The sequence below is a fragment of the Plectrocnemia conspersa genome, unplaced genomic scaffold (assembly GCF_051122295.1).
Source record: "Plectrocnemia conspersa isolate PC_06_02 unplaced genomic scaffold, ASM5112229v1 ptg000014l, whole genome shotgun sequence".
Lineage (NCBI taxonomy): Eukaryota > Metazoa > Arthropoda > Insecta > Trichoptera > Polycentropodidae > Plectrocnemia > Plectrocnemia conspersa.
Window position 1 is genome coordinate 9509613 of NW_028277178.1, and position 22930 is coordinate 9532542.

The 22930-nt window shown below is 32.5% G+C and overlaps 3 protein-coding genes across 3 annotated transcripts in view; 2 read left to right on the plus strand and 1 right to left on the minus strand.

Annotated features, from left to right (window-relative positions):
* Nucleotides 1-807: 807 nt before the first annotated feature.
* On the plus strand, nucleotides 808-3593 carry fand (Pre-mRNA-splicing factor SYF1 fand). Its single transcript, XM_088203411.1, has 2 exons — nucleotides 808-932; nucleotides 1003-3593. Exons 1-2 carry the CDS (start codon nucleotides 894-896, stop codon nucleotides 3517-3519), a joined length of 2556 nt encoding a protein of 851 aa, XP_088059537.1. The 5' UTR covers nucleotides 808-893; the 3' UTR covers nucleotides 3520-3593.
* Nucleotides 3594-4803: 1210 nt separating this feature from the next.
* Nucleotides 4804-8748, minus strand: Fbxo42 (F-box protein 42). Its single transcript, XM_088203412.1, has 4 exons — nucleotides 8505-8748; nucleotides 7643-8427; nucleotides 5439-5870; nucleotides 4804-5372 (listed from the first exon to the last, which is right to left on the minus strand). Exons 1-4 carry the CDS (start codon nucleotides 8662-8664, stop codon nucleotides 4905-4907), a joined length of 1845 nt encoding a protein of 614 aa, XP_088059538.1. The 5' UTR covers nucleotides 8665-8748; the 3' UTR covers nucleotides 4804-4904.
* Nucleotides 8749-10980: 2232 nt separating this feature from the next.
* Nucleotides 10981-22930, plus strand: part of Miga (mitoguardin) — a 99128-nt gene continuing 87178 nt past the window's right edge. The window contains exons 1-3 of the mRNA XM_088203592.1: nucleotides 10981-11363; nucleotides 11497-11659; nucleotides 11726-11914. Coding sequence (XP_088059718.1) covers nucleotides 11265-11363; nucleotides 11497-11659; nucleotides 11726-11914 — 451 coding nt within the window. The 5' untranslated portion in view covers nucleotides 10981-11264. The remainder of the gene's footprint in view (nucleotides 11364-11496; nucleotides 11660-11725; nucleotides 11915-22930) is intronic.

Consider the following 22930-nt stretch of genomic DNA (forward strand, 5'->3'; position numbering starts at 1 on the left):
GCTTGTAAGGGTTCGGACGCGTGCCGTCGCCCCATTTTTGTAATGTAATCACTGTAACCTTAAATATACTACTGCAGCGGCTCAATCTGTGTCTCATTGCCACCCGTCACCAACACCACCCCTAAACCTTATTAATTATAACTTTGTACCATTAAAGAGAGGATAAGAAATGAGTCTGCTTTAACTTCTCTACATATTAAGGACGGAAAAGCGTAGTCCGTAACGTCTCAGACTAGTAACTCTGAAGTTACGGGTTCGAGCCCCGGCAGCAGTACTCGAATTCGTATTTATAAAAATGCGCTATTATTAATATGAACTATTTTAAGGCAACAAATTAAATGGTCAGAATAAAAATCAAATCTCGGTCAGAATTTTATTTTATTATTAGCCTAGTCATAATTACAATAGGTAGCCAAATTATTAGGAGAAGTACTATTATTTTTGCATCTTGAAGTTCACTAGTTTTTGCTCTTAGAGTTACTTTTTTATTCATTAGTGTTTTATTTAGAACATGAAAATATAACTGATTTGTATGCATTTTTTTACAGAAGTGACATTCAAGCACTTATTCAAATTCTAATTAAGAAAATATTATTCAGAAGTGCCATCCTTTACTGCAATTGGGGACCAACCATATTTAAATTCTGACCATTAAATATAATTCAGACCATTGAATATAAATTCTGAGCATCTAATATTTATTTTACTCGCTTATATTCTGACCTTTTATTATAAATTCTGACCACAACCGTATTAAAATTCTGACCCGAAAAATACGAACCTTACTTTAATAAATAATATATGGCTACAAAAATGTTTGTTATTGCCAAAAATATTGAGCATTATAACCTATCACCTAAGATACGTTTGACAGCCGCCTTTTAAACTTCAAAATGCCGACGTCCGACTTTGATCAAGTCGATGTGATGTTCGTAAGTATAATACTGACAAATTTTACAATAAACGTATATCTAGCTCTAAATCATAATTTGTTCATTTCAGGATGAAGAAGACATTCCATACGAAGAAGAAATCTTAAGAAATCCATATTCTGTAAAACATTGGCTGCGATATATTGAACATAAAAAGACAGCGCCAAATAATCAAATCAATTTAATATACGAACGTGCATTAAAAGAATTGCCTGGCTCTTTTAAGTTATGGTACAGCTATTTGAAGTTGCGCAGAAATCAAGTTAAAGGCAAATGTATCACAGATCCGGAGTATGACGAAGTAAATAACGTTTTTGAAAGATCTCTCGTGTTCATGCACAAAATGCCTAGAATATGGATGGATTATTGCGTTTTTCTTACTAACCAATGTCTCATCACCACTACTCGTAGAGCATTCGATAAAGCCTTACGAGCTTTACCCATAACGCAGCATCACAGGATCTGGCCGAATTATTTACAGTTTTTACAAAAGCACGACATTCACGAAACGGCCGTTCGAGTCTTCAGACGCTATTTGAAATTGTGTCCAGAAAACGCCGAAGAATTCATTGAATATTTAATATCGATCGGCAGATTAGACGATGCGGCGGTTAAGCTAGCTAATATTGTCGACAATGAAAGCTTTCAATCTAAACACGGTAAATCGAATCATCAATTGTGGAATGAATTGTGCGAACTCATCTCTAAGAATCCTGATCAGGTTTATTCTCTTAACGTCGATGCTATCATAAGAGGTGGACTGAGAAGATACACGGATCAATTGGGACATTTATGGAATTCATTAGCTGATTACTATGTGCGAAGCGGTCTTTTCGATCGGGCCAGAGATATATACGAGGAAGCTATTCAAACAGTGACTACGGTGCGAGATTTCACTCAGGTTTTTGATGCTTATGCGCAATTCGAAGAGCTAAGTTTGAATAAAAAAATGGAAGAAATCGCTAAAAAGTCCAATCCTTCCGAAGATGAACAAATCGATTTAGAACTGAGGTTGTCTCGGTTTGAATATTTAATGGAACGGAGATTGCTCCTATTGAATTCTGTTCTTCTCCGTCAAAATCCGCATAATGTACAAGAGTGGCATAAAAGAGTTAAGCTACACGAAGGAAAGCCGCATGAAATCATCAGTACTTATACAGAAGCTGTGCAAACTGTAGATCCTAAACAAGCAGTCGGTAAACTTTTTACTTTATGGGTATCATTTGCTAAGTTTTACGAGACAAACAATCAGATTGAAGATGCAAGATTAGTATTTGAAAAAGCTACACAAGTTCCTTATACTAAAGTAGACGATTTAGCTTCTGTGTGGTGCGAATGGGCCGAAATGGAGATTCGACACGATAATTTCGATGAAGCGCTCAAACTGATGCAGAGAGCTACTGTGTTGCCTACTAGAAAAGTTGATTATCACGATGATACTATTTCAGTTCAGATGCGTCTATATAAATCGCTCAAGGTTTGGTCCATGTATGCTGATTTGGAAGAAAGTTTCGGAACTTACAAATCTTGCAAAGCTGTTTATGATCATATAATCGATTTGAAATTGGCATCCCCGTTGATTATTATCAATTACGGCCTATTTTTAGAAGAACATAAATATTTTGAAGAAGCGTTCAGGGCATACGAGAAAGGAATCGCACAATTTAAATGGCCAAATGTTTACGATATCTGGAATACGTATTTAACTAAATTTTTGAAGAGATACGGTGGTTCTAAATTAGAAAGAGCTAGAGATCTCTTCGAACAATGCTTGGAGAATTGTCCGCCGGAGTATGTTAAATCGTTCTTTTTACTATACGCTAAATTGGAAGAAGAACACGGATTAGCCAGACATGCGATGGCAGTTTACGAAAGGGCGACCAGTCGAGTGCCTCAAAATGAAATGTTCGAGATGTTCAATATTTATATCAAGAAAGCCGCTGAGATTTACGGAGTACCGAAAACGAGACAAATATACGAGAAAGCCATTGAAGTTCTTCCCGAAGGACAATCGAGAGAAATGTGTCAGAGATTTGCCGAGATGGAAACAAAGCTGGGTGAGATTGACCGATCCAGAGCTATATACGCACATTGCAGTCAGATGTGCGATCCTCGCGTCACGCAAGAATTTTGGGATACTTGGAAAGAGTTTGAAGTCAGACATGGTAATGAGGAAACTATGCGAGAAATGTTGAGAATCAAACGTAGCGTACAGGCTACTTATAACACTCAAGTCAATATGATGTCAGCTCAAATGTTGAATTCTGCTAATCAAGGCCATGGCACAGTCGCCGATTTGGCGCCTGGAGCTAAGGATGGAATGAGGATGTTGGAAGCGAAGGCAGCAGAGATGGGGCTTACTTCAAGTATACCAACTAAGAGCGGCAACATTATGTTTGTTAGAGGAGAAACGCAAGGTCAAGATCGGGAAGGTAAAGATACAACTAAGGTCGTCAATCCTGATGAGATTGATATTGATAATGAATCTGAAGAAAGCGAAGAGGAAGAAATGCCGATAGAGAAACAGTCTGTTCCGGCAAAGGTGTTTGGAAGCTTAGCCAAAACGAAAGAGAATGATAGTGATTAGTTATTAGCATAAGATTTTTTCTTTGAAATTAAATTTTCAATGTAATTTAACAATAAAACAATTTGATATATTTATTTTATTATTATCTTTTCTAATATTGTGGTTCAAAACATTCAATATATGTTCACGCTTTTTTGTTACCGTCCATATCTTCGACCCATAAGTGAGCGTTGGTTTCATCAAGTTTTAATAATGCAATGTCTTCATTGTTAACCGACACATCTAAGTCAATGTCTAATACATGAAAGACCTGAGTTCGAACCCCATATAAACCTTGGTATTTTTCAATTTCTATCGAATGGGATATTGAAATCATTGATTATGTTCGTGGTCTCATCTAGATCTTTCTTTGACGATTGTATGTTTTTGTACTGTCATATCACAAATAAATTATTAATTATATATAAAATATATGCATACTCTCAGACTATTGCTGGATGTTGAAAAGGGATGATCTTCAGCAAGTTTACGTTGCTATAAGGACTTGTAAGTTTTTTGGAAACTATTGCAAAACTTTCTTAATGATTTTAGATTTCATATTTGTGTATTTCTGGAATATATTAAGGGTCAACATTAAAACAAAAATATATTAAAATTACATTTTGTGTCAAATTTTTAATTCTTTATTTTGTGAAAGAACCTTATGTGATAGAAATAATGAATGTCACTTATATAATTGGCACTAAAAATTGCATAAAAATCACTTAAAAAAACGAAAATGATTTAAAAAAAAATATTTTTCATAGGCTTGTGTTAATTTATAATTAAATTCTGACCAATCGTCAAAGGTTTTCTTAGATTTTTATAATCTCATGGATGAACATCGTCACAAATAATTAAAATAAAATCGGGTTTAGGTTGTGCGTAGTTACATATATTAATTGTAAATAGTTTATAAGTGAAAAATAGATGTCACCGATTAACTTATTTTGTAATTGCTGATTGTATTTACTTCCATTGTAACGCATTAGGCTAACACCTATCATTTTGACGTGGGAAGATTTACAATACGTTTAATTGATTTCTAAAAGGCCTTTAACAAAGTGAAATCAATGACGACAAGGAACTCAAAATTTATACTGACTGTAAAAAGCTAGTCAGAATATGCAGCAAGGTTAAATTTTATCCCCTATGATATTTAATATTGAATCTAGAGAACCTTGCCAAGAATACAACCCAGCATTTCAATAAGAACATTATCATACGAATCATGTACCTTCAAATACATTAGTCAACTATTTCAACAAAATAGAGTGCTCTTTAAGCAAAATAAAATAATAATAGTGTGAGTGTTGTATTTTTGAATTTATTTCTTTCAATAAGTATACATAGAACATCTATATAAAGTAAATTTCAGCCTCAATCAAAATTACATCTAAATTGAATTACACAATGTCCTTCGGCGGCATGATAAAATGTAGCGAATTTGAAAACTGCTTAGAAAGCATGCAGCTATTGTTACAATTGCAATAAAGACCACCAAACATGATCAATTCGCCTTTACCGTGAACCAAAGAATACATTATGACTTCCTCGGGCGCACCTTCGACTTCTTCTTTTTGCGGAGGCATCCAAGAGACGGAAGAGTATGAGTTGTTGCTCAAAACGGTCGAGATGTCCAATACGTGGAGGGCGAGCGTATTCCGTCGTACTTTTTTAACAGCTGGCACAACAGGAGGTAAGACGACTTCAACTTCCCTCCGCTCGGGCAGTCTTTCCGCCAAATTAGCAATCCTATGCGATCTAAAATCTTGCGATACGTTATGTATCGACGAATCAGTCGAAAACGCCGCCATCGGAAAATTATAAGTGTCTCTTATATGCTTTATTAATTTGTATCGATTTGGAAAAACCTGAAAAAAAAAAAATTAATAGAAGCAAAAAACTAAATTAATAGATTTTACTATCTCAATATATACCCTTCTTCCAGCAGCATTTTTAAGCTTAGTATGCGGATTTTGGTTAAGGACGTTGTTAGGTTTCAATTCTTTATCTATGACCGAGTTTGGTTTTTGGTCGTTATTTAAGATAGACGTACTAAGTTTATTGCTTAATGTTCCACTAGGACCTGGCTTTGGTTCGTCGTTTACCATCCTCGGTATCACAAGTTCGTTTTTATTTAACAAATTATTTACAGCATTATCCGGTTGATGAGGTAACACTCCTCTGCGTCCGTTAACGTTATTATCTCGGTCAACTAAACGGCGCATGTTTTGTTCTAATCTATGAGATACAGATTGATTATTGTTGGCGTGGTGGTGGTCAGTAGGTAATAGACGAATTGGAATAGAATGCATTAAACTAGTCGGACCGTTTCTTGCACGACCAAAAGTAATAACCTTATCTCCAACCTGAAAACAAGTATGTTATATAATAGTTTTATAATAGCGATTCCCAACCTGAGGTTATATAGGGATACAAGGAAAACATAATATTAGCAGAAAAAAATATACAGTAGCACACAAAAAACATACAGTAGCATGCAATAAACGCTCATTATAATCCACCTTCATTGTTCTGTCGATGTAGTCGATACCTTTCCGGAATATAAAAACACCTTCAGATTATTTGGCTCTATGGATTTTGCATCTTTGCCTGAAAACATTTTTTTGTGTATTGCTCACCACCTTGACAGTGAATGTCCATTTGACCCTCAGAGAGCGTCACTTTTTCAATCCAAAACATGTCTGCTATTGTATTGATTGCAAGGTAGGCGCATTTTTTTAGTTAATAATGGTTTTTAGCAGGTATACGAATGAATTCACTACCTTTTTTAAGACACATATAAGATTATCTACATTTATTTTGTTTATCAAATATTTTGCAAATACTCACTGGTAATATCCACGGCAGTTTTACACCTATCACATAAGTACATTAGTAGTATCACTCGATCTTGATCAAGGGTAGTTATTTTTACCCTTGCCCAATTTAGTGCATCAAAAATAGTCGTTGAACCGATGGTTATAACTGAGACTAAAATTTGGCTTGTCGATAACATAATTAACTAATACATAATAATAACAAAATTCTGGATTTATTTGGCATTATATTTTTTATAAATATTTTACCATGTAATATGAAGATCGATTGGCTAGGTAACCACTATAAAACAATATAGACATACCCCTAAATGAGTAATACGATATTCGGGGATATCCACATCAAGACTAATGGATATGTTTTAAATTCTTATGATTTCGAAAAGTGATCCGATATTTTGCATGCTACTGTATATTAAGAATAAACTAGGGCTTCAAAGCTGGTTCTGACCAAAACCGTTTAACCGATTTTTCAGCAAATTAAAAAAAACGAAAACCAGCTTTTTTGACTCAGTTAACCGTTTTTTATGATTATTTTTATATTAAATAAATAATATTTTTTTTTTTGGATATTTTTAAACAAATATTTACATATTTAATTTTTAAAATAAAAATTTAAATCATATGAAGTATCTTAATTTTCCGAGTACAGTTAAAATCGGTTAACCGGTTTTTGATTTGTAAAAAAACTGAAAACCATTTTTTTTTCAAACGGTTTTTTGGAAGCCCTAGAATATACCAAAGAATTTTAGAAGTTGCGTTTATTTTATATGAATGCAACTAGGAAAAAATATACAAAACTATTGTCAGCAAGTGACTGCATAAGAAAATTACATAAGCATCCATCAGACAAAGGAAGCATATTTTGTTAATTCTGTACAAACATTTTTAATTCTTTTATCAGCTCTGCTTCTGATTACAATGCACGAATGCAAACAGTACATCCAAAAAATCCACATTGTATATATAAAATGTGGGAAGCTACAAAAGAATTATTGACATCTAAAAATAATCAACAATAAAGCTTAAAATGTGTTAAATGATAATAAAGAAATTTCACAGACAGTGCTATGAAAATAATAGAATGCATAGTAAATTTAATTAAATTTATATCGACTGATTAAGCTAGCGTTTTAGCCAGTAGTTTTTCTATAATATTTAGATTTTGTAACATCAGAGCTTTTAAGGAAATGAACAATGATAATTAAAAACATTTATAATTTAGGAAAATAGGCTGTTAAGGTGTACAAAAGTAAATGTTGGGAATCGCATTTTTAGTACAAAATCTAACCGTTACATACCTTACAAGCCGGATTGCACCACACGTCACTAGCAGACCATTCTTTATTTTTCACGTTGACTTCAAACCACGTCCAGACTTTACCGGTCATTCTCAATATCCAGCAATCTGTGTAAACTTTAGGAGCTTTAATACCACCAAGAATCATAATATGATCGTCGTCTAATCGCATCATCGATTGTCCGTATCTCGGTGCCGGTTTGGGATCACTCGTCGATTGATTGACCCACGTTAAGGTCTTCAGATTCAAAACCCATATATTACTAGAACTGTACGATGAAGCTGCCGATGGCATATACAATCCGCCAAAAACTACCATCAAATCGCCTCTTATTACAGCCGAATGGCCGGCCATCGTAGGTGGATTATTTATTGTCGTCAGCAGCACCCAACGGTTCATGGTAGTGTTGTAGAAATGTATTTCGGTGGACATTGTCCAATCTTGATATAGCGGCACAGAAAGAGGATAAGCCCAGCCTCCGAATAAAATTAAGCAGTCTTTATAAGGAATCATTGTGGCGTAAGCTTTCGGCGTGGGATACGTTCCCATAGCCAAAGGCCTTATCCACTGTCTATTCGAGAGATCGAACCTCCATAAGTCGTTAAAGGCCGTCGAATTTGTGGTGCAACCTCCGAATATATACATCGAGTTCTCGTGGACGCATGCGGCGTGCGAAAACCTTTTAGTGATCGTCGGGGCCATATCAAGCGGCGTTATCGTCCTCCATGCTATATCATTATTCACAATAGCCTTATACAAATCGTTTTCCGTTTTTCGCAAAACATCTAGAAGGTTCAATGGAAACATATGTTAATATTCACCCATATTACATGTGCCAAATATGATATATCAGGTGTCTTACTTGTGCAGCAGCTGTGCCATCGCTTGGAAACGCACATACAATTTTGCAGATCTTTATATGGCGGAAGTAATCTTAAAACATATTCGAGGATTTCGTCGGGCAGATTGTTAAAAGAACATACAGCAGGTGAAGCATCGTCGGTGATCTCCAGCGCGTCCATGGTAATTAATATGATTTAATTTAAATTATTTCATACCATTCTGGAGGAACGGGGCTGGTATAGAATTGACATTTGTCGTACACTATTGATCTTAACGCGTGTTTTTTCGACCATTAAATGAATATAAAAAGACATGAAACAAATATATCATTTACTTAAGCAATATAAAACAATGCTAATTTAACTGTTTTACATTTTTTAAGGTGTGTTTTTGATTTATATTACTTGAACATTCGATACTGATTCAGGGACGATTTGCGCATCCTACGATCTTTTAATAATTCCAAATTCTAGATTCATACATTTTTTTAGATGGTTAATTTATAAAAAAGTTCTTATAACCTACTTATGCAATATTTATAGAAAAAAACTCCATATTATCTATGCAAAAGTTTCAAAAATAATTATAAATTATAGAAGTATTTGCAATGACTTCAAGTAAATCTAAAATATTTTACATTGAAATGATTCTAGAATCTGGAAAAGATTTTATATGTCTAGTATATTTTGCATATATAATTTTGCGTATAACCCAAAATTTTACTTTTTTTTATTTAATTTCCATCAATAACACCCATTGTTTTTTGTTTGACTTAATTATGCGTTGTTATTTTGTAGAACACGAGATTTTTTAGCGAACTTTTTATTTGCCAAGTAATAATAAATTGTTCGTCTTGGTCCTCCTAAAGATTGCGTTCGGCTCTGAAAAAATGGACCTCACGCGTTCTCACTTCACTACATTGCATACTTACAAGCAGTACTGTGGCTAAAGTAATTTGTACCCGGGGGCAAGAATTATAGCTGCCCCCCCCCCCCTTTATATTTTTAATTATTTTTTTCACTATTTTCGAATACGTCCATTATGTAGAAATGGTTATTAACATAAATTTTTACTTAATTTTTTTAAATCAACAGTAAATACAATATTTTCATTAAAGTAAATCATACAAAGAAAAATCGAAATGAATTATATAAAATATAGTAATCAAACATTATCCATAACCACTGGAATTTCTTTAAGCAGATGGAAAAGTGTTGTACGTAAATATCCACTTAATCATATAACAGCAAAATAAATACAACACTAAGCTTATTTAAAAAATAGCAGCTTCCTAAAAAAATATTATTATGTTTATTAAAAATTATTTGTTCTGATTTTGATGATACAAACTGATCAATCACAAAATATAAATCATTTTATTCTAATGTTTGTTTTTGATTGTCAAGAAGAGTTAAATTATTAGAACGATCTTGTCTCATCGAAGCCCGCAAATATGTCAAAATAAACTTTAACTTTTTGAATGATCGGTCACAACTTGCAATCGATATTGCAACAATCTGCGATGCAATGGAAGATTCGTTAATACATCATCTGCATATAACACAATTAAAGTAAGAAGATCCAAATGAGTTTTCGGTATTATTTCATTACATGTAGTAAGCAGCATATTTCAGTTTTAGATTTTTGTCTTACGTCTATGTCGTAGAAATTTTCAAAATTGGTGCAATTTTGATGTAGGTTGTTATTATCTGTTTTAAAAAGAAAAGTTTGGATTTCCAGCAGAAATTTGAACTTTTTATTTAGATCTTTTAGTCTTGAAAATCGTGTTGATATTTCTTGTTGTAATTGGTCAAGTACATTCTTCATAAAACATATATTTCTTAAATCCCAGCGCCTTTCTTTTAGGAGCGTTGGGATACGATTCGCTGAGTTCTCGCAGAAAGTTGTATGCTGCTAAACATTTTTTCAAATTACTGAAAGGTGCTGTCGACAATTCAGCTATTCTCGAGGAATTCTAGTTTTAGGTTCCAGAACGTCATCGAGAATCACGATCGCGTCCCCTTTTTCCTTTCGCTGGTTTTGTGTTAAGTGACGAGAATGAGTGATAAATAAGGTTTCACTAAAAAATCTAAATCGAATTATTAGTACAGTGTACTTACTTTATAAATTGCATTTTATATATATAAGTGTGTACGTTATTATAAATGAACAATAGTTTTACTTATATTTAATTCGTCAACTACCATTCCACTTTTTTTAAATTATTTTTAATATATCGTTTGCCGCTTTTTAATTTACCGTTTGCTTTAGGTTTCCATTTTTTATATTACGATATACAATTTAAGTTAATTTATGTAGAATTTACAGAATATTTAAAACTTTATACTTTGACAAAAAACTTAGGATTATTGCACTTAAAAAAAAAATAGTATTTTAAATATAATTTTTTACTTTTGTGTATGTTTTTATTTTCACAAAATTTGTTATCTATATTTTTTATTTAGAAAGTGACTGGTCATATTGTAATAGCTTACGGCCAAGTAATAAAAAACAAGCTTGCTAGGTGGACATAACATGCCGCGAATATTGAATTTCGTATTTTGATCGTCCGCGTTCAACTCATTCAACTCGTATTACCGAATTATATCTATAACATAATTATTATTAAGTTCGTCCTATTCAACCAGTCTTCTAATAGTGCGCAATGTTACCGTGATACTAGTTTTTAGTGACAGATAACCTCTCAAGTGACAAACGAAAGATTAATTCTAAAAATATTGTTTCCTTTGTTAATATTAAAATCTGAAAATTAAAAAAGATGTCTCTTCTACCCCATATACAATCCATCACTGGAAAAGTTCATGGTTGGCAATATATTGTACCATTCAAACATGTTCAATTTACAACTTCACAGAAGGTAAAAGTATGACTTATTATTACATGATTTAAATTTTATTTTGGGATAATAAATATAGATATGTTCTTAATGTATTCAATATAAATTTAATATATTAAAATTATATTTACATGATTTAAAACATATTTTTCAGATAGCGATATGGAGTGTCGGAGTTATGGGAGTAAGCGCCTTTATGGTTGGAGTTTTAGCTAGATATTTTGCAAGGAGACGAATACCTTCAGCTGCTGATCAGAGACTACAAAAGATATATCAAAGAAGGTTGCGTTCTTCGAAAATCAGGAGTCCAAACGGCGGTATATAATTTTATTTAATAAATCATACTTGAAACAATTATGTTATAAAGTATTTTTATATTTCAGATTTAAGATCAGTGGCAGGAAGTTCATTGTCAGAGCGTGTATCTCGCAGCCCACGGCGTGCCGGTTCTTCCATTGTATTGAGCGATAGATTATCGATGGCTTCGGGATCTGTCGGAGGAGCTGCGACAATAATTAGTAACATTATAGCAGAGGCTCCAATATTATCACCACAGCAGCTAGGCGTTATGGGTAAGTTTTTTATAATACTTTTTAAATTTAGTAAGTAAGTTATCAAAATTGCCATGATTTTTCAAGCTCTCTGATCCAATTATTTCATTCTAAATTAACCATTTAATTTTGTCTCGATATTCTTTAAAAATCTTGATTTTCTTATGAAACTGTAATAATATTATAGATAAGTGAAAAATAACTTACATTTATAATTATACTTTTTAGTATTATAAAATAGTGTTCAATTTTTTCTTTAGTAGAATATATAATTTAAAAATATATAATTAGATAAAGGATTTTAAGTAAGATTTTCAATTGTAATCTTTATCGGATATTTTATATAACGTATTCAATTAAGCTTTACATAATATACTATAGTAAATGACATGCTAAATATATTTTAGACGTCATAGCACCAGGAATTTATGTAAACTAGCTGTAAACACTGGTTGTATTAATAGTATAATATTCTTAGTAGTTACAATAGCCAAAATTTTTTTTTGATAATTCACTAAAGAAAATATATAAAACACTCTGTTTATTATAAATATAAATATGCTTAACTTTTGTAAAGGTAGATAAAATGCCATAAAAATATTATTAAATTAGAGCAGAATATATATTTTTTTGATTTTCACGATCAAAAAAAAAATTTAAATCACAATTTTAAGCGCCAGCTATAAGGATAATATGTTGTACAAAAACCATGAATTAACAATTACCTTTTACATAATAAAAAGTATTTTGATCTTTCAATAGTCTTATCTTGACACCTATATTTATATATTGTAGTGGGGTTCAGGAGAGTATCGACTTACTTTCTTTCCTAGCTTATATATAAAGCAAGGACAATTTATTTACAATTTAAATAATGTTTACTTATTGAAAAATAAATCAGTTTTGATGAATAAATCGAGCAAAAGTATTCACGCCTGCACCACTCCGCGTTCCAAAACGAAATAAATATGAAATCATGTCACAAGCTTAACAAAAAATTAACACAAATATGACAAACAAAAGTAATGGTCTGTTTCTTTTGTTTGTTACATACAGAAGCGCCTTTATAGAAATATTTTGCGGTTGTAAAATTCAGGTAAAAATAGTTTGTTCCATTCTCAGCGTACACATCCTTTTACAAGATTGAGTTTTACTTCTGGTAGAAATGCATTCCGTTTTGAAATATTTTACCACAACATCATTGATGAAATTTCTGTCTTAATTTTTTTATAGAAAGTCGTTCAGATCTAAAATAAATAAATATATACATGTCCAATGTATTTACTCAAATTCAGCGCTAATTACGTTTCGACTTTTACTATTATTATAACGATTGTTTTGTAAAAGGTGTAATTTTCAACTTAATCACTTATTAATATGAAGCGGTCAGTATACGCTTCAATTCGTAGTTTTCGGCAGTGCCGGCTTACGATTTGTGATAGGACGTTTGTACGGCAAACTGTACAAAGTGACCCTAATGAAACCTTCCAGTAGATTCTTGACGTGTTTGACGGTGAACCTTGTTGTCGTAGAGCCCTTCGACAGTCGTCGATATTTTTCCTCAAGCGCATGTCTTGGAGATGGTTGCTCAAACAGGAGGCGAGGTGTAGATCTGAGTTCAAAGGAGACCGTTGAGCGAAGATGTGATCTGAGTGGCAAGGCGTAGTCAACTCGAGTGTTGTAGAGTCGAATGTAAATGTGAACTTTTGTCACCGCCTTATATTCCCAGTCGGGTGCACAAAAATATTCCCAAGTTGATCTGGGTTGCTGTAAATAAATCACTTATTTTTCAACTCAAAATCATATTTCAACATGTACACTGAGTGTACATCACCGGAAGAAATGGATTTTTATTGTCCCTTATCAAAACTTAAACTTCAAGGATTATAAATTATACATAAACGATAAACCAAGAGTTAACAATTATTTACATTATGGAAAGTATTTTGAACTTTCAGTGGTCTATCTTAACACCAATAGTTATATATTGGCATGGCGTAAAATTCAGGGAAAAATAGTCTGTTCCATTCTCAGCGTACGCATCATTTTACTAAATTGAGTTTTACTTGTGGTAGATATGCCGCTATTTTTATTATATAACACAATATTTTTAAACCACAATGGCATTCCGTTTTAAAATATTTTACTGTTTATTTATTCAATTTCAGCACTTGTTACGTTTCGACTTTTACTATTATTGTAATTATTGTTTTGTAATAGTTGTATTTTTCAACTTAAAATCACTTATTGTTCATTTACACACAACATGTACACTGAGTGTACATCACCGGAGAAAACGGATTTTTTTGTGCCATTAAAAGGTTAAATGAGTGAGTATTTAACTTGGATAGAATTTAATTAATATGGCTATACTTTTATTTTAAGATTATATACAAATACTCTATGACAAAAACATATAATATTAATTGACATGATTCGATATATTAAATTTTAATTTAATATTATTTTTTGAATTTAGTTAGGTAAGAGAACCCTAGTTAATTTCAAAACAACACCTGAATATTCCTGTAATGTCTTAACTTATTTATATAACAATAACAAATTATTGCTGTAGGTAGTGATGTATAATATTTGACTTCCATAAAAAGTTTTATTAGCTTATATTTTTGGTAGGGGTTGTTAGTCAACGGCAAAGTTCCTACTTATGCTCTGCGTGTGTCACCCAGCTTCTTCAATTCATATACTTTATTTATACCTTTAATTAAATAAACTAAATTATTATTACTGCTTACCATTCCATATAAAAATATCCTATTGTCTCAATATACTAATCTGACACTTGAACGTTTTGCTTCTCACGTCCAGTGATGCATCTCTGACACGTAACAGGATCGACGTTTGTTGTCCAGACACCAATAAACCTTCCTTCGTACGCTGAATCTCAATTGATGCTATGACAAATTATCGATTTTTTCACGATCGATTGTGCTCGAGATGGTGCACCGTGCGTGCCACGGGAAAGAGATGCGATTCGGAATGCGAATTGCCTCATTTACCTCATCGCTGATTGTGACAAATCGCATTGCCACGCACGTCACGTCACTTCTCAACTCATTAACATCACAAACGACCCGCTTTATGTGTAAATTATAAATAATACAAAATGAACAATGCACGGGGTAATTTTTGCGTAAAAATTCTGGGTCAATCGCATGGACGCACGTCAGATATCCGAAACCAACGCATGCATCACATTTAATGTGATGTTCCGATGGACGCGTGGACACACTTTCAGAGCAATGCGGTTGCAGTAGTGTGAAAATGAGTGAAATTATATGCCGATCTAAAATGTATATGAAACTCAATTTGACAGTTGCGAAACGTCAATTCGTTGTTCAAACCCAAACCTAACCTACACGAATTAACCAAACCCAACTTGGCCTAACGAAAGTTCTAAAACTATAATTAGTTTTAGAATAAGTCTAAAATACAAACTAAGCTAACTCAACTCTAAGGAGAAAAATGCTGAAGAATTACACACAGATGTCGCATCTCGTTGTTCCATAGTTTGTCAGCACTACGATATTACACTATGTTTTAAAAATATGAGTTATGCTTACCGAAATTACTACATACCTCTGATATAAGAGTGTTGGTCAAAGTGTATTCATACCGAATTTTGGTCAATAGGAGTGTAAATCAAAAATTCACGTCAAAAGCAGTAAAATCGCGAAGGCGACGGCACGGTTTTATTGCTTTTGATGTGGATTTTATAGTTCTGAAAAGGGATAATTGTTTTTTTGCGCTTTTCTATTGGTCAAAATTCTTCCTCAAAAGTATTTTCTCTTGTTGAGATATCTGAGAAATTCTTCGAATTATCTCCAACTACTACCATATAGTAGCGTTCCGCGTAACTAAGCCGCGCATCCTCGATCCTTTATGGTAAACTTTGGCGATGTGCATACAAAATCTCCATTTTTGCTCTAGTTACTTTCAACACTGCTGTTTTGATTTCAGATTAACTAAAATGACATTGCTAGCAAAATATTAGCTTTTTTATTATATTAATTACATACATATAGGGAAATGTGTATGTATTATTGAAAAAAAAGTTTTATAAAAAAATAAACGTAGCTAGTAGTGCTTGAGAATTTAGGATCGATTGGCAATCTTATTTAAAAGGATACTCAAAGGGTTACTGTAAAAGATAAAGACAAACCTTATATATGTATGTACATATACATATATAATACTGATACCCTCCAACGTGCAAATACTATATATAATCTAAAATATTCAATATATTATTTTACACAAGTCTGGATTCTCAATGTGAATGTTATCAATTAAACTAAAAATAAAGTGTTTGTTTATTCATTCAAAGTTCAAAATAAGCCAGATTCCATTCCAAATATACAACATGTATACAAATTTTAAACGCACTCCAAATTTGGATTCGATATAAATGTATCTGCCTAATCACGTATCTCGCGCCATTTATGAGGAAAACTTCAAAAATAGTACAGCTTAATACTTATTTGGTTCTTCTAATTTTATTTCGGTGTATTTTAGGAACCCGCTATTCAAGTTTATTCACGAAAAGTCATGGGATTATTCATTGATTCATTTTTAAATACATGTGTATATGGTTTGGTATGATAATTCGTCTGAACAAATATATCATATCTATTTGAATATATCGCTTAAGCTTTCATTTGGCTTATAAGTACTTAGATAAAAGTTCCGTGCTTTATCTTACCAACTACTCAGTCCCGCAAGAGTAGCATATGACGCCACTTTTCGTGGTAATGATGTCTAAAAATATTATATCAGGGATACATTATCACAACGAATACTTCGATTGTGTCTTAGATGTTTTCAGGTTACATTTGTCAATATGAGTACATTTTAAGAACCGAGCAAAGATCGACTGGTTGAGTAGCCCTGATATATATTATATTTAACCCTCAAGGGCGCTGAAAACGTAAGCATGTGCGTACGCTACTCAATGAATTTTTCGTCTCATTCCTTATTCGTTAACTTTTTGGGTTACCACTCCATACACAGATCAATCGAGTTTTTAATAATTCATCAATCAGTCCAAACAAAAAGAGCACAGGATGTGCCCGCTTAGTCCTGATGTAACTGTAGACAGGCGACGTGTCGTCCGCTTCCTTTGAAGCGCCGTTTTGGAAAACCTGTGGCGCTGGAAACCATCTTCGGATGCGGCCAAGAACTGGTGCAACTGCATACGCTGGTGTGGCATGTTGATCGATTGGCAGTAATTAGCACACAATGGTGCCGGCTTGGCTGTAAATGCCATAAGCAGTGAGAATTTGTTGTAGGTCTAAAACACACCATGCATTTGACGCCTATACAGATTTTCTTTTAGAATTTAAATAAATAAATATTCATATTTTTTTATATACTTATGACACAGCACGTATATAATATTAATGTTTTATGTACTGATGTAATAAGGGTAGTAAATGAAGCCTTATTTTTGGTATACGTATGACGAGTATCTTAAAGAAAAACAAATCCCTCTGAGTAATATCTTGCCATTTGCAACTGATGGTACTCCAGCTCTCTCATGTTTAAAAAAAGTGGTGCCTAATATATTCGCTATACGCTGTCATTAATCGTTAACATTTAGTTGCCAAAAAATTGAGTGAAAGCCTACATAGGTTCATATAAAAGTTCGTTGGCTATTAAATGGTATCTGTTTCAATTTTATAAACTCTTTGATATTGTTTCTGGAATACATAGATGACGCTTTACGAGCCAACTTGAGTGGTTCTAAAAATGGCATTGCTTATTTGACTGACTTTTTAGCAAATTTAATGAATCAAATATATTTGAATTTAATTAAAACAGAAACAATCATTTCTGCTTTTGTGGCAAAACGAAATTTAGGACGACGAGAGCTCAGCCTGTTTCCAAAATTATTAACAGTGCAAAACAAGATGAAGATTTGATTATATTTTGTCAGCACTTTGACTCTATACTGACTTCAATTAATGATTTGATGATATTCTTAAAATGAACATATCCTTTTTCATGTACAAACATAGAAAAATATCTAAAATCACAAAAATAATCCATCTTCCTGGCTACATATACATATATTTTATCCTGGATAAAGGGCTATATTTAAAAAAAAATTAATTGCTTGGTAATCACTCGTAATCAATCATAAGTACCGGAAAAACTACTCTATGTGTAGAAAGGATGTTTGATAGACAATGTGTTCTACTCGATGCGAAAAACTATTGATATTCTGCCCCTTTGTTAACGATCGCCGGAGTTGCCAAATAAACCGTTTCTATTTTAATGCGTAAACACATTTCGTAGATGTGTCAAATAAGAGACGCAAAGGGCCTGTCAAGATCCTTATCTGCGATTCTATAACCGAAGACTCCAATCATATTATTCGAATACCGAATATTATAAGCTCGTTTTATTAAACTATTTGTTATTTAAATTTTTGTCCAGCTACTCGTTAATATACATATGTAGTGGTGTAAGAGGTGTATTGCAATAACTTAGGTAGTATTTTTCTTCTTCGGTGTATCGCTGCATTATTTACAGCCAAATTGTGCCCTTTTTTGTTTTGCGAAATTTATCCTATTACATATTCTAGAAGTCTTTGCCATTACAACTAATATCTGAAAAATCACTTTGAAATTGACGAAATTCCAGAAATTACTCATATGTGCGAGTTAATATTTTGCAGCTGTGGACTTTTTCAATGGCTAGTATTGAATATTTTATTTCTTTAAATCAATACAAATAATGCCTAAATTTAACACATCAAGTTGTAGTATGTATGTATAATATTAACCTGTATTCTTTATTCAAACTGTATTTTTTGCTTTTTTAATATTATGAATATTCGAATATTTTATCGTTAATTATTCGATATTCGAATAGTTAAAAACAACGAATATTTGAAAACGCATGAGCGTGTTCTAGAGCAACAAACTGAAGTTCAGAAAGTATAGAAATGTTTATTTAAATTATTGATTTACTCAATCTAAAATAAGGACACCAATATTTATTACAATTATCTTCAGATTTAATCTTATGATATAAAAACGCTAAATTTTAATGTTATAAATGATTTTAGCTTTCGGCTGGTATTAAATGCAATAAAAGCTTAATGCTTAACTTAGATTTTAATCCTTATAAGCGTTTTAATAACAATTATGACTGAAATAGTTATTTACTTAACACGACCTTCACGTATTATATTTTTACTGTACGATCAATCAAACAGTCGCTCGAAAACTACGTGTGGGTGTGGATGTTTGCGTCTCTCGAAATCAATTGTTTTGTACTACGATTGATTTATTTTTATTAGTTAATAGTTTATTATTAAGAATTTAATGAGACACATCCATTTATTATATAATTTAAATAAAGTTTAAAAATATATCTATTCTCTACTAGCATATATTATTTTGGAGAGCATTTCGTTATTTTATTGGACATTTAATGGCTGAGAGTATGGGTACTACAGTACAATGTACTCAAAGTGGAGCCTTTAGAAAATTACTTTCATTGTAAGCTCCCGGCTTAATCAACCGCAAAACTACGTGAAGTCTTTCAACGCGGAAGATAATTTGAAATGCCAAAAGAAAGAACTCAAATTCAATGCGGTCTGACCAAATACCCTCGACTCACACGCTACTACAGGTATTCATTTAACGGATGAACTCGTCCAGTTTCTTTGATCATTTGACGCTCCAAATCGATTGCATTCAATAAAAATATCGGTATGTGCGTTTTTAGCATGACCAAATTTAAATTTAAATCAAAGTGTTCAAAGAATCTGTGGTGCAGTTTCAAGAAGTATTGATTCAAGAAAGATGGTAAATCAATTGTCGCAATGGATGAGACCCATTTACGTTATTGGACTGTAACGAGAATTGATGCAGCTCGTTAAGTATGTCTTGATTGGGATTGTTCAAAAGTTGCTCCCCTTGAACTTGCAACAAGGACGAGGCGATTGCTGCAATGCCGGAGTGATGAAAAATCTGAAATACTGCATCAAGATAAAAAAATGTTTACTTAAAGAAAATATTACCCTTCGCTTATCGATATGGTCACTATGTGTTTATTGATTCCAATCTCGTAAAAATCTCACATCTGCTATATTTGTCGGCACCTAACATGTGCAACATTTGCTTCAATTTTGGCCATTTTAAACACACACTGCATGTTAAACGTCGCTGCTTCTGAAGCCTAAAAAATGTTATCATGTCATGTCAACCTAACAGAAACGACTTATATTTATACTAGCTTAGTATCTTTATATTTTTAAGATCTCTCATTTTTTATAATGAATCTTCTCACATCGGTCTGACACCTGTTTATTCATTCTACACGTCACCGGCACACCGTTACAGTGTTTCCTCCTTAAAAACATTATTTTTCAATATTAAATAGTGGATGTATTCATATTTTATAAGGTTCAAAGTTCATCGCAGAAGGGTTTGAGGTCTAATTAAACCAATTAATGAAATAAAATAATATATGAGCTATCTGCGTCTCCGGTGAAGATCGGTATTAGTGTACTGACGGGTTAACGTGTTGTACGGAAGTTATATGATTAATGCTTTTGAACAAAGGAGATTACCCTATTTATGTCGTTAGGCTTATACAAAAGTGTTAAAACAAGGATACGTAATTTTGTCTTAAAATAACCATACATCGCTTCCGTCGCTAAGCAAAACTTTGTTGCTGAGCGAGGGACATGGCCTTCGCTTAAGCCCATATATATATTACAATATACTATCTATCTTTCACTATCTAACCTGAAATTTTATACGGTTATAGTTTTCTCTGAATGTTGGGGTATATTTATTGACGGGCTTATTGCGAATGTTTTGTAATATCTAATATTTAATTTCGGACGTGTACAAAATATTACTTTGTATGCGTTTTATTGTAACCAAACAAATTAATTAGCACTTAATAGTAAATATAGGTATATATAATATATCTGTTAATACGGTGATAATTTTCCACCGAGTTTCTTAATTATTTGAAACCATCTGAAATTTCGCCACAAAATTTAGAACTATTTATTATACATATGTATATGATGCAGTGGAACTAGGTTGTTTGTCAAATCATTGTTACCAAATATAATTGAGATAACAATTTTAACTGGCTGTGTTAAAGACAATATGTTTTATTTCCTCGCATTCCGTTACTACCGATGAACGTGCATTTTAACTTTAAAACATTGCAATTTCTAGTTTAACTTGCTTTGACAATAACCATAAAAAATATTTTTTTAGATATTAAGACCAAATGAGTTCGATTTTGCAGTCGAATAAACGGTAGAAAAGCTAGTAACAGCTTATTTTATAAATAACTCGTGACTAAATAATTACAATTATTGGCACTCCTAAATGATACTTCGTCGTAGTGATGAAAAGGGCTCATTCTGGTAATGTTTTTTTATAGTACAATGATGCAAGTTTCTTCTAATACATTATTCATACGACTTCTGCGCTCGTTGCAATGCTTTTATTATCTTGTAAATCAAATTTTATTTAAATGTGTTCATACTTTCTTAATCATCAAAGTTTTAAGAGATGTCCGAAATCAAAATACATTTTTTTTGTTATTTTTTACGATTTAGTAAATAGAAGATTTAAATTGCCTAACCTAACCTAACTTAACCCGATTATTTATAAATTGTTATTATTTTGCAACATTTTTGTAGTTCACGTACATTTTAGGTAATTATTGTATATATACGAAATGTCCTCGTAGCCTTGTTTGCATCTGAAAAATCCACTCATATCCATAGATCGGGTTGAACTCTTTATTTTGACCGTCGTAGCTAAACCTGGGTTGACATGAAGAGTGAAGCGGCTGCTTTTTTGTCTTTTTAGTCTTTGTCGAAGGTCTGCATTTGTACGAGTTTAGTTTTTTCAAGTGCTGACGGAAGCGAATTTCTTGCTCTACCTAGGGTTTGATTCTTGCTCGCACTTTTGCCACGACGACCTATTACAAAGATTTGTGGGTGTAATTACATTTTATAATTGAAATGTTGGAGATACGGAAACCTTGCACTTGTTTTTTCGCATTCAACCTGTTTGTCAATGTAAAACATTTTTTGCGAGTGTAATGGTACCAAAAAGCCGTTAGGGACCCTTTTACTAATTTCCCCATTGTCGTCTAATTTTAATATAAAAATATGCCATTTATAATCAAAATAACGCCGATCAAAAAATCGCAGCGGGATATACTAATATTTTCCGAAACCAGTATTGATTAATTAAATATTGTAGATCTATGAGGGATTTATGATATATAAATAATTGTGTTTATATTAAAATTTATGTACAATAAAATCCTATTGATTATTATTCATATTTCTTAAGATTTATGAAACATATAATAATTTTATTATTTATTACCCTTGTTATATTTGTAAGAATGTATATACTTTATATTAGTAATAGTCATGTAGACATCTAATGATTATGTAAATATATAAAATCTTAAATGTGATGGAGTATATTATATTTCAAGGTTTAAGTTTACGTTACACGTACACGTAGATATGCTAGTTGTTTTTTGTCTACAGAACCCAAACCATGCCCTGTTTCTGGTACTACGCTCCGTGTTTTCAGAACATTCGGAATTGTCGATCCCACCTGAAACAAATTGCCTTTCAGGCCCACATGTCAATTAAGTTCGCCACGAGAACGTTCAGTACCATCACAAACTCATATAACACTTGAGCTATTTTCGTTTCGACCTTCGATGCCTTTCGGTCAATATTTACTGTTTGCTCAGAATATAATTATTTTTAATTCCACTTTAGTATGCATTTAAAGTTTTAATGGCATACTTCTTGGCAATGACTGCACCTAGGTGTATGACTGCAATGCATGACATAATTTTGCGTGCCATAAATGTTTATAATACCATTCTTTGTTTGAAGCGAAACGAGTATTCTCGATGATGTTATAATATTACTATGCTTTGAAAACGTGGGTGTCGCTGTTGTAATATAAATTATTAAATGATGTAGATGCGCCACCCACTTTG

Excerpts from the sequence above, each read along its gene's own strand:
- fand (XM_088203411.1), top strand. The coding sequence starts at position 894 with ATGCCGACGTCCGACTTTGATCAAGTCGATGTGATGTTC. Across the intron at positions 933-1,002 it reads ATCAAGTCGATGTGATGTTC|GATGAAGAAGACATTCCATA; the intron begins GTAAGTATAATA and ends TGTTCATTTCAG.
- Fbxo42 (XM_088203412.1), bottom strand. The coding sequence starts at position 8,664 with ATGGACGCGCTGGAGATCACCGACGATGCTTCACCTGCTGTATGTTCT. Across the intron at positions 8,428-8,504 it reads ATGGCACAGCTGCTGCACAA|ATGTTTTGCGAAAAACGGAA; the intron begins GTAAGACACCTG and ends TGAACCTTCTAG. Across the intron at positions 5,871-7,642 it reads GGTGCAATCCGGCTTGTAAG|GTTGGAGATAAGGTTATTAC; the intron begins GTATGTAACGGT and ends ACTTGTTTTCAG.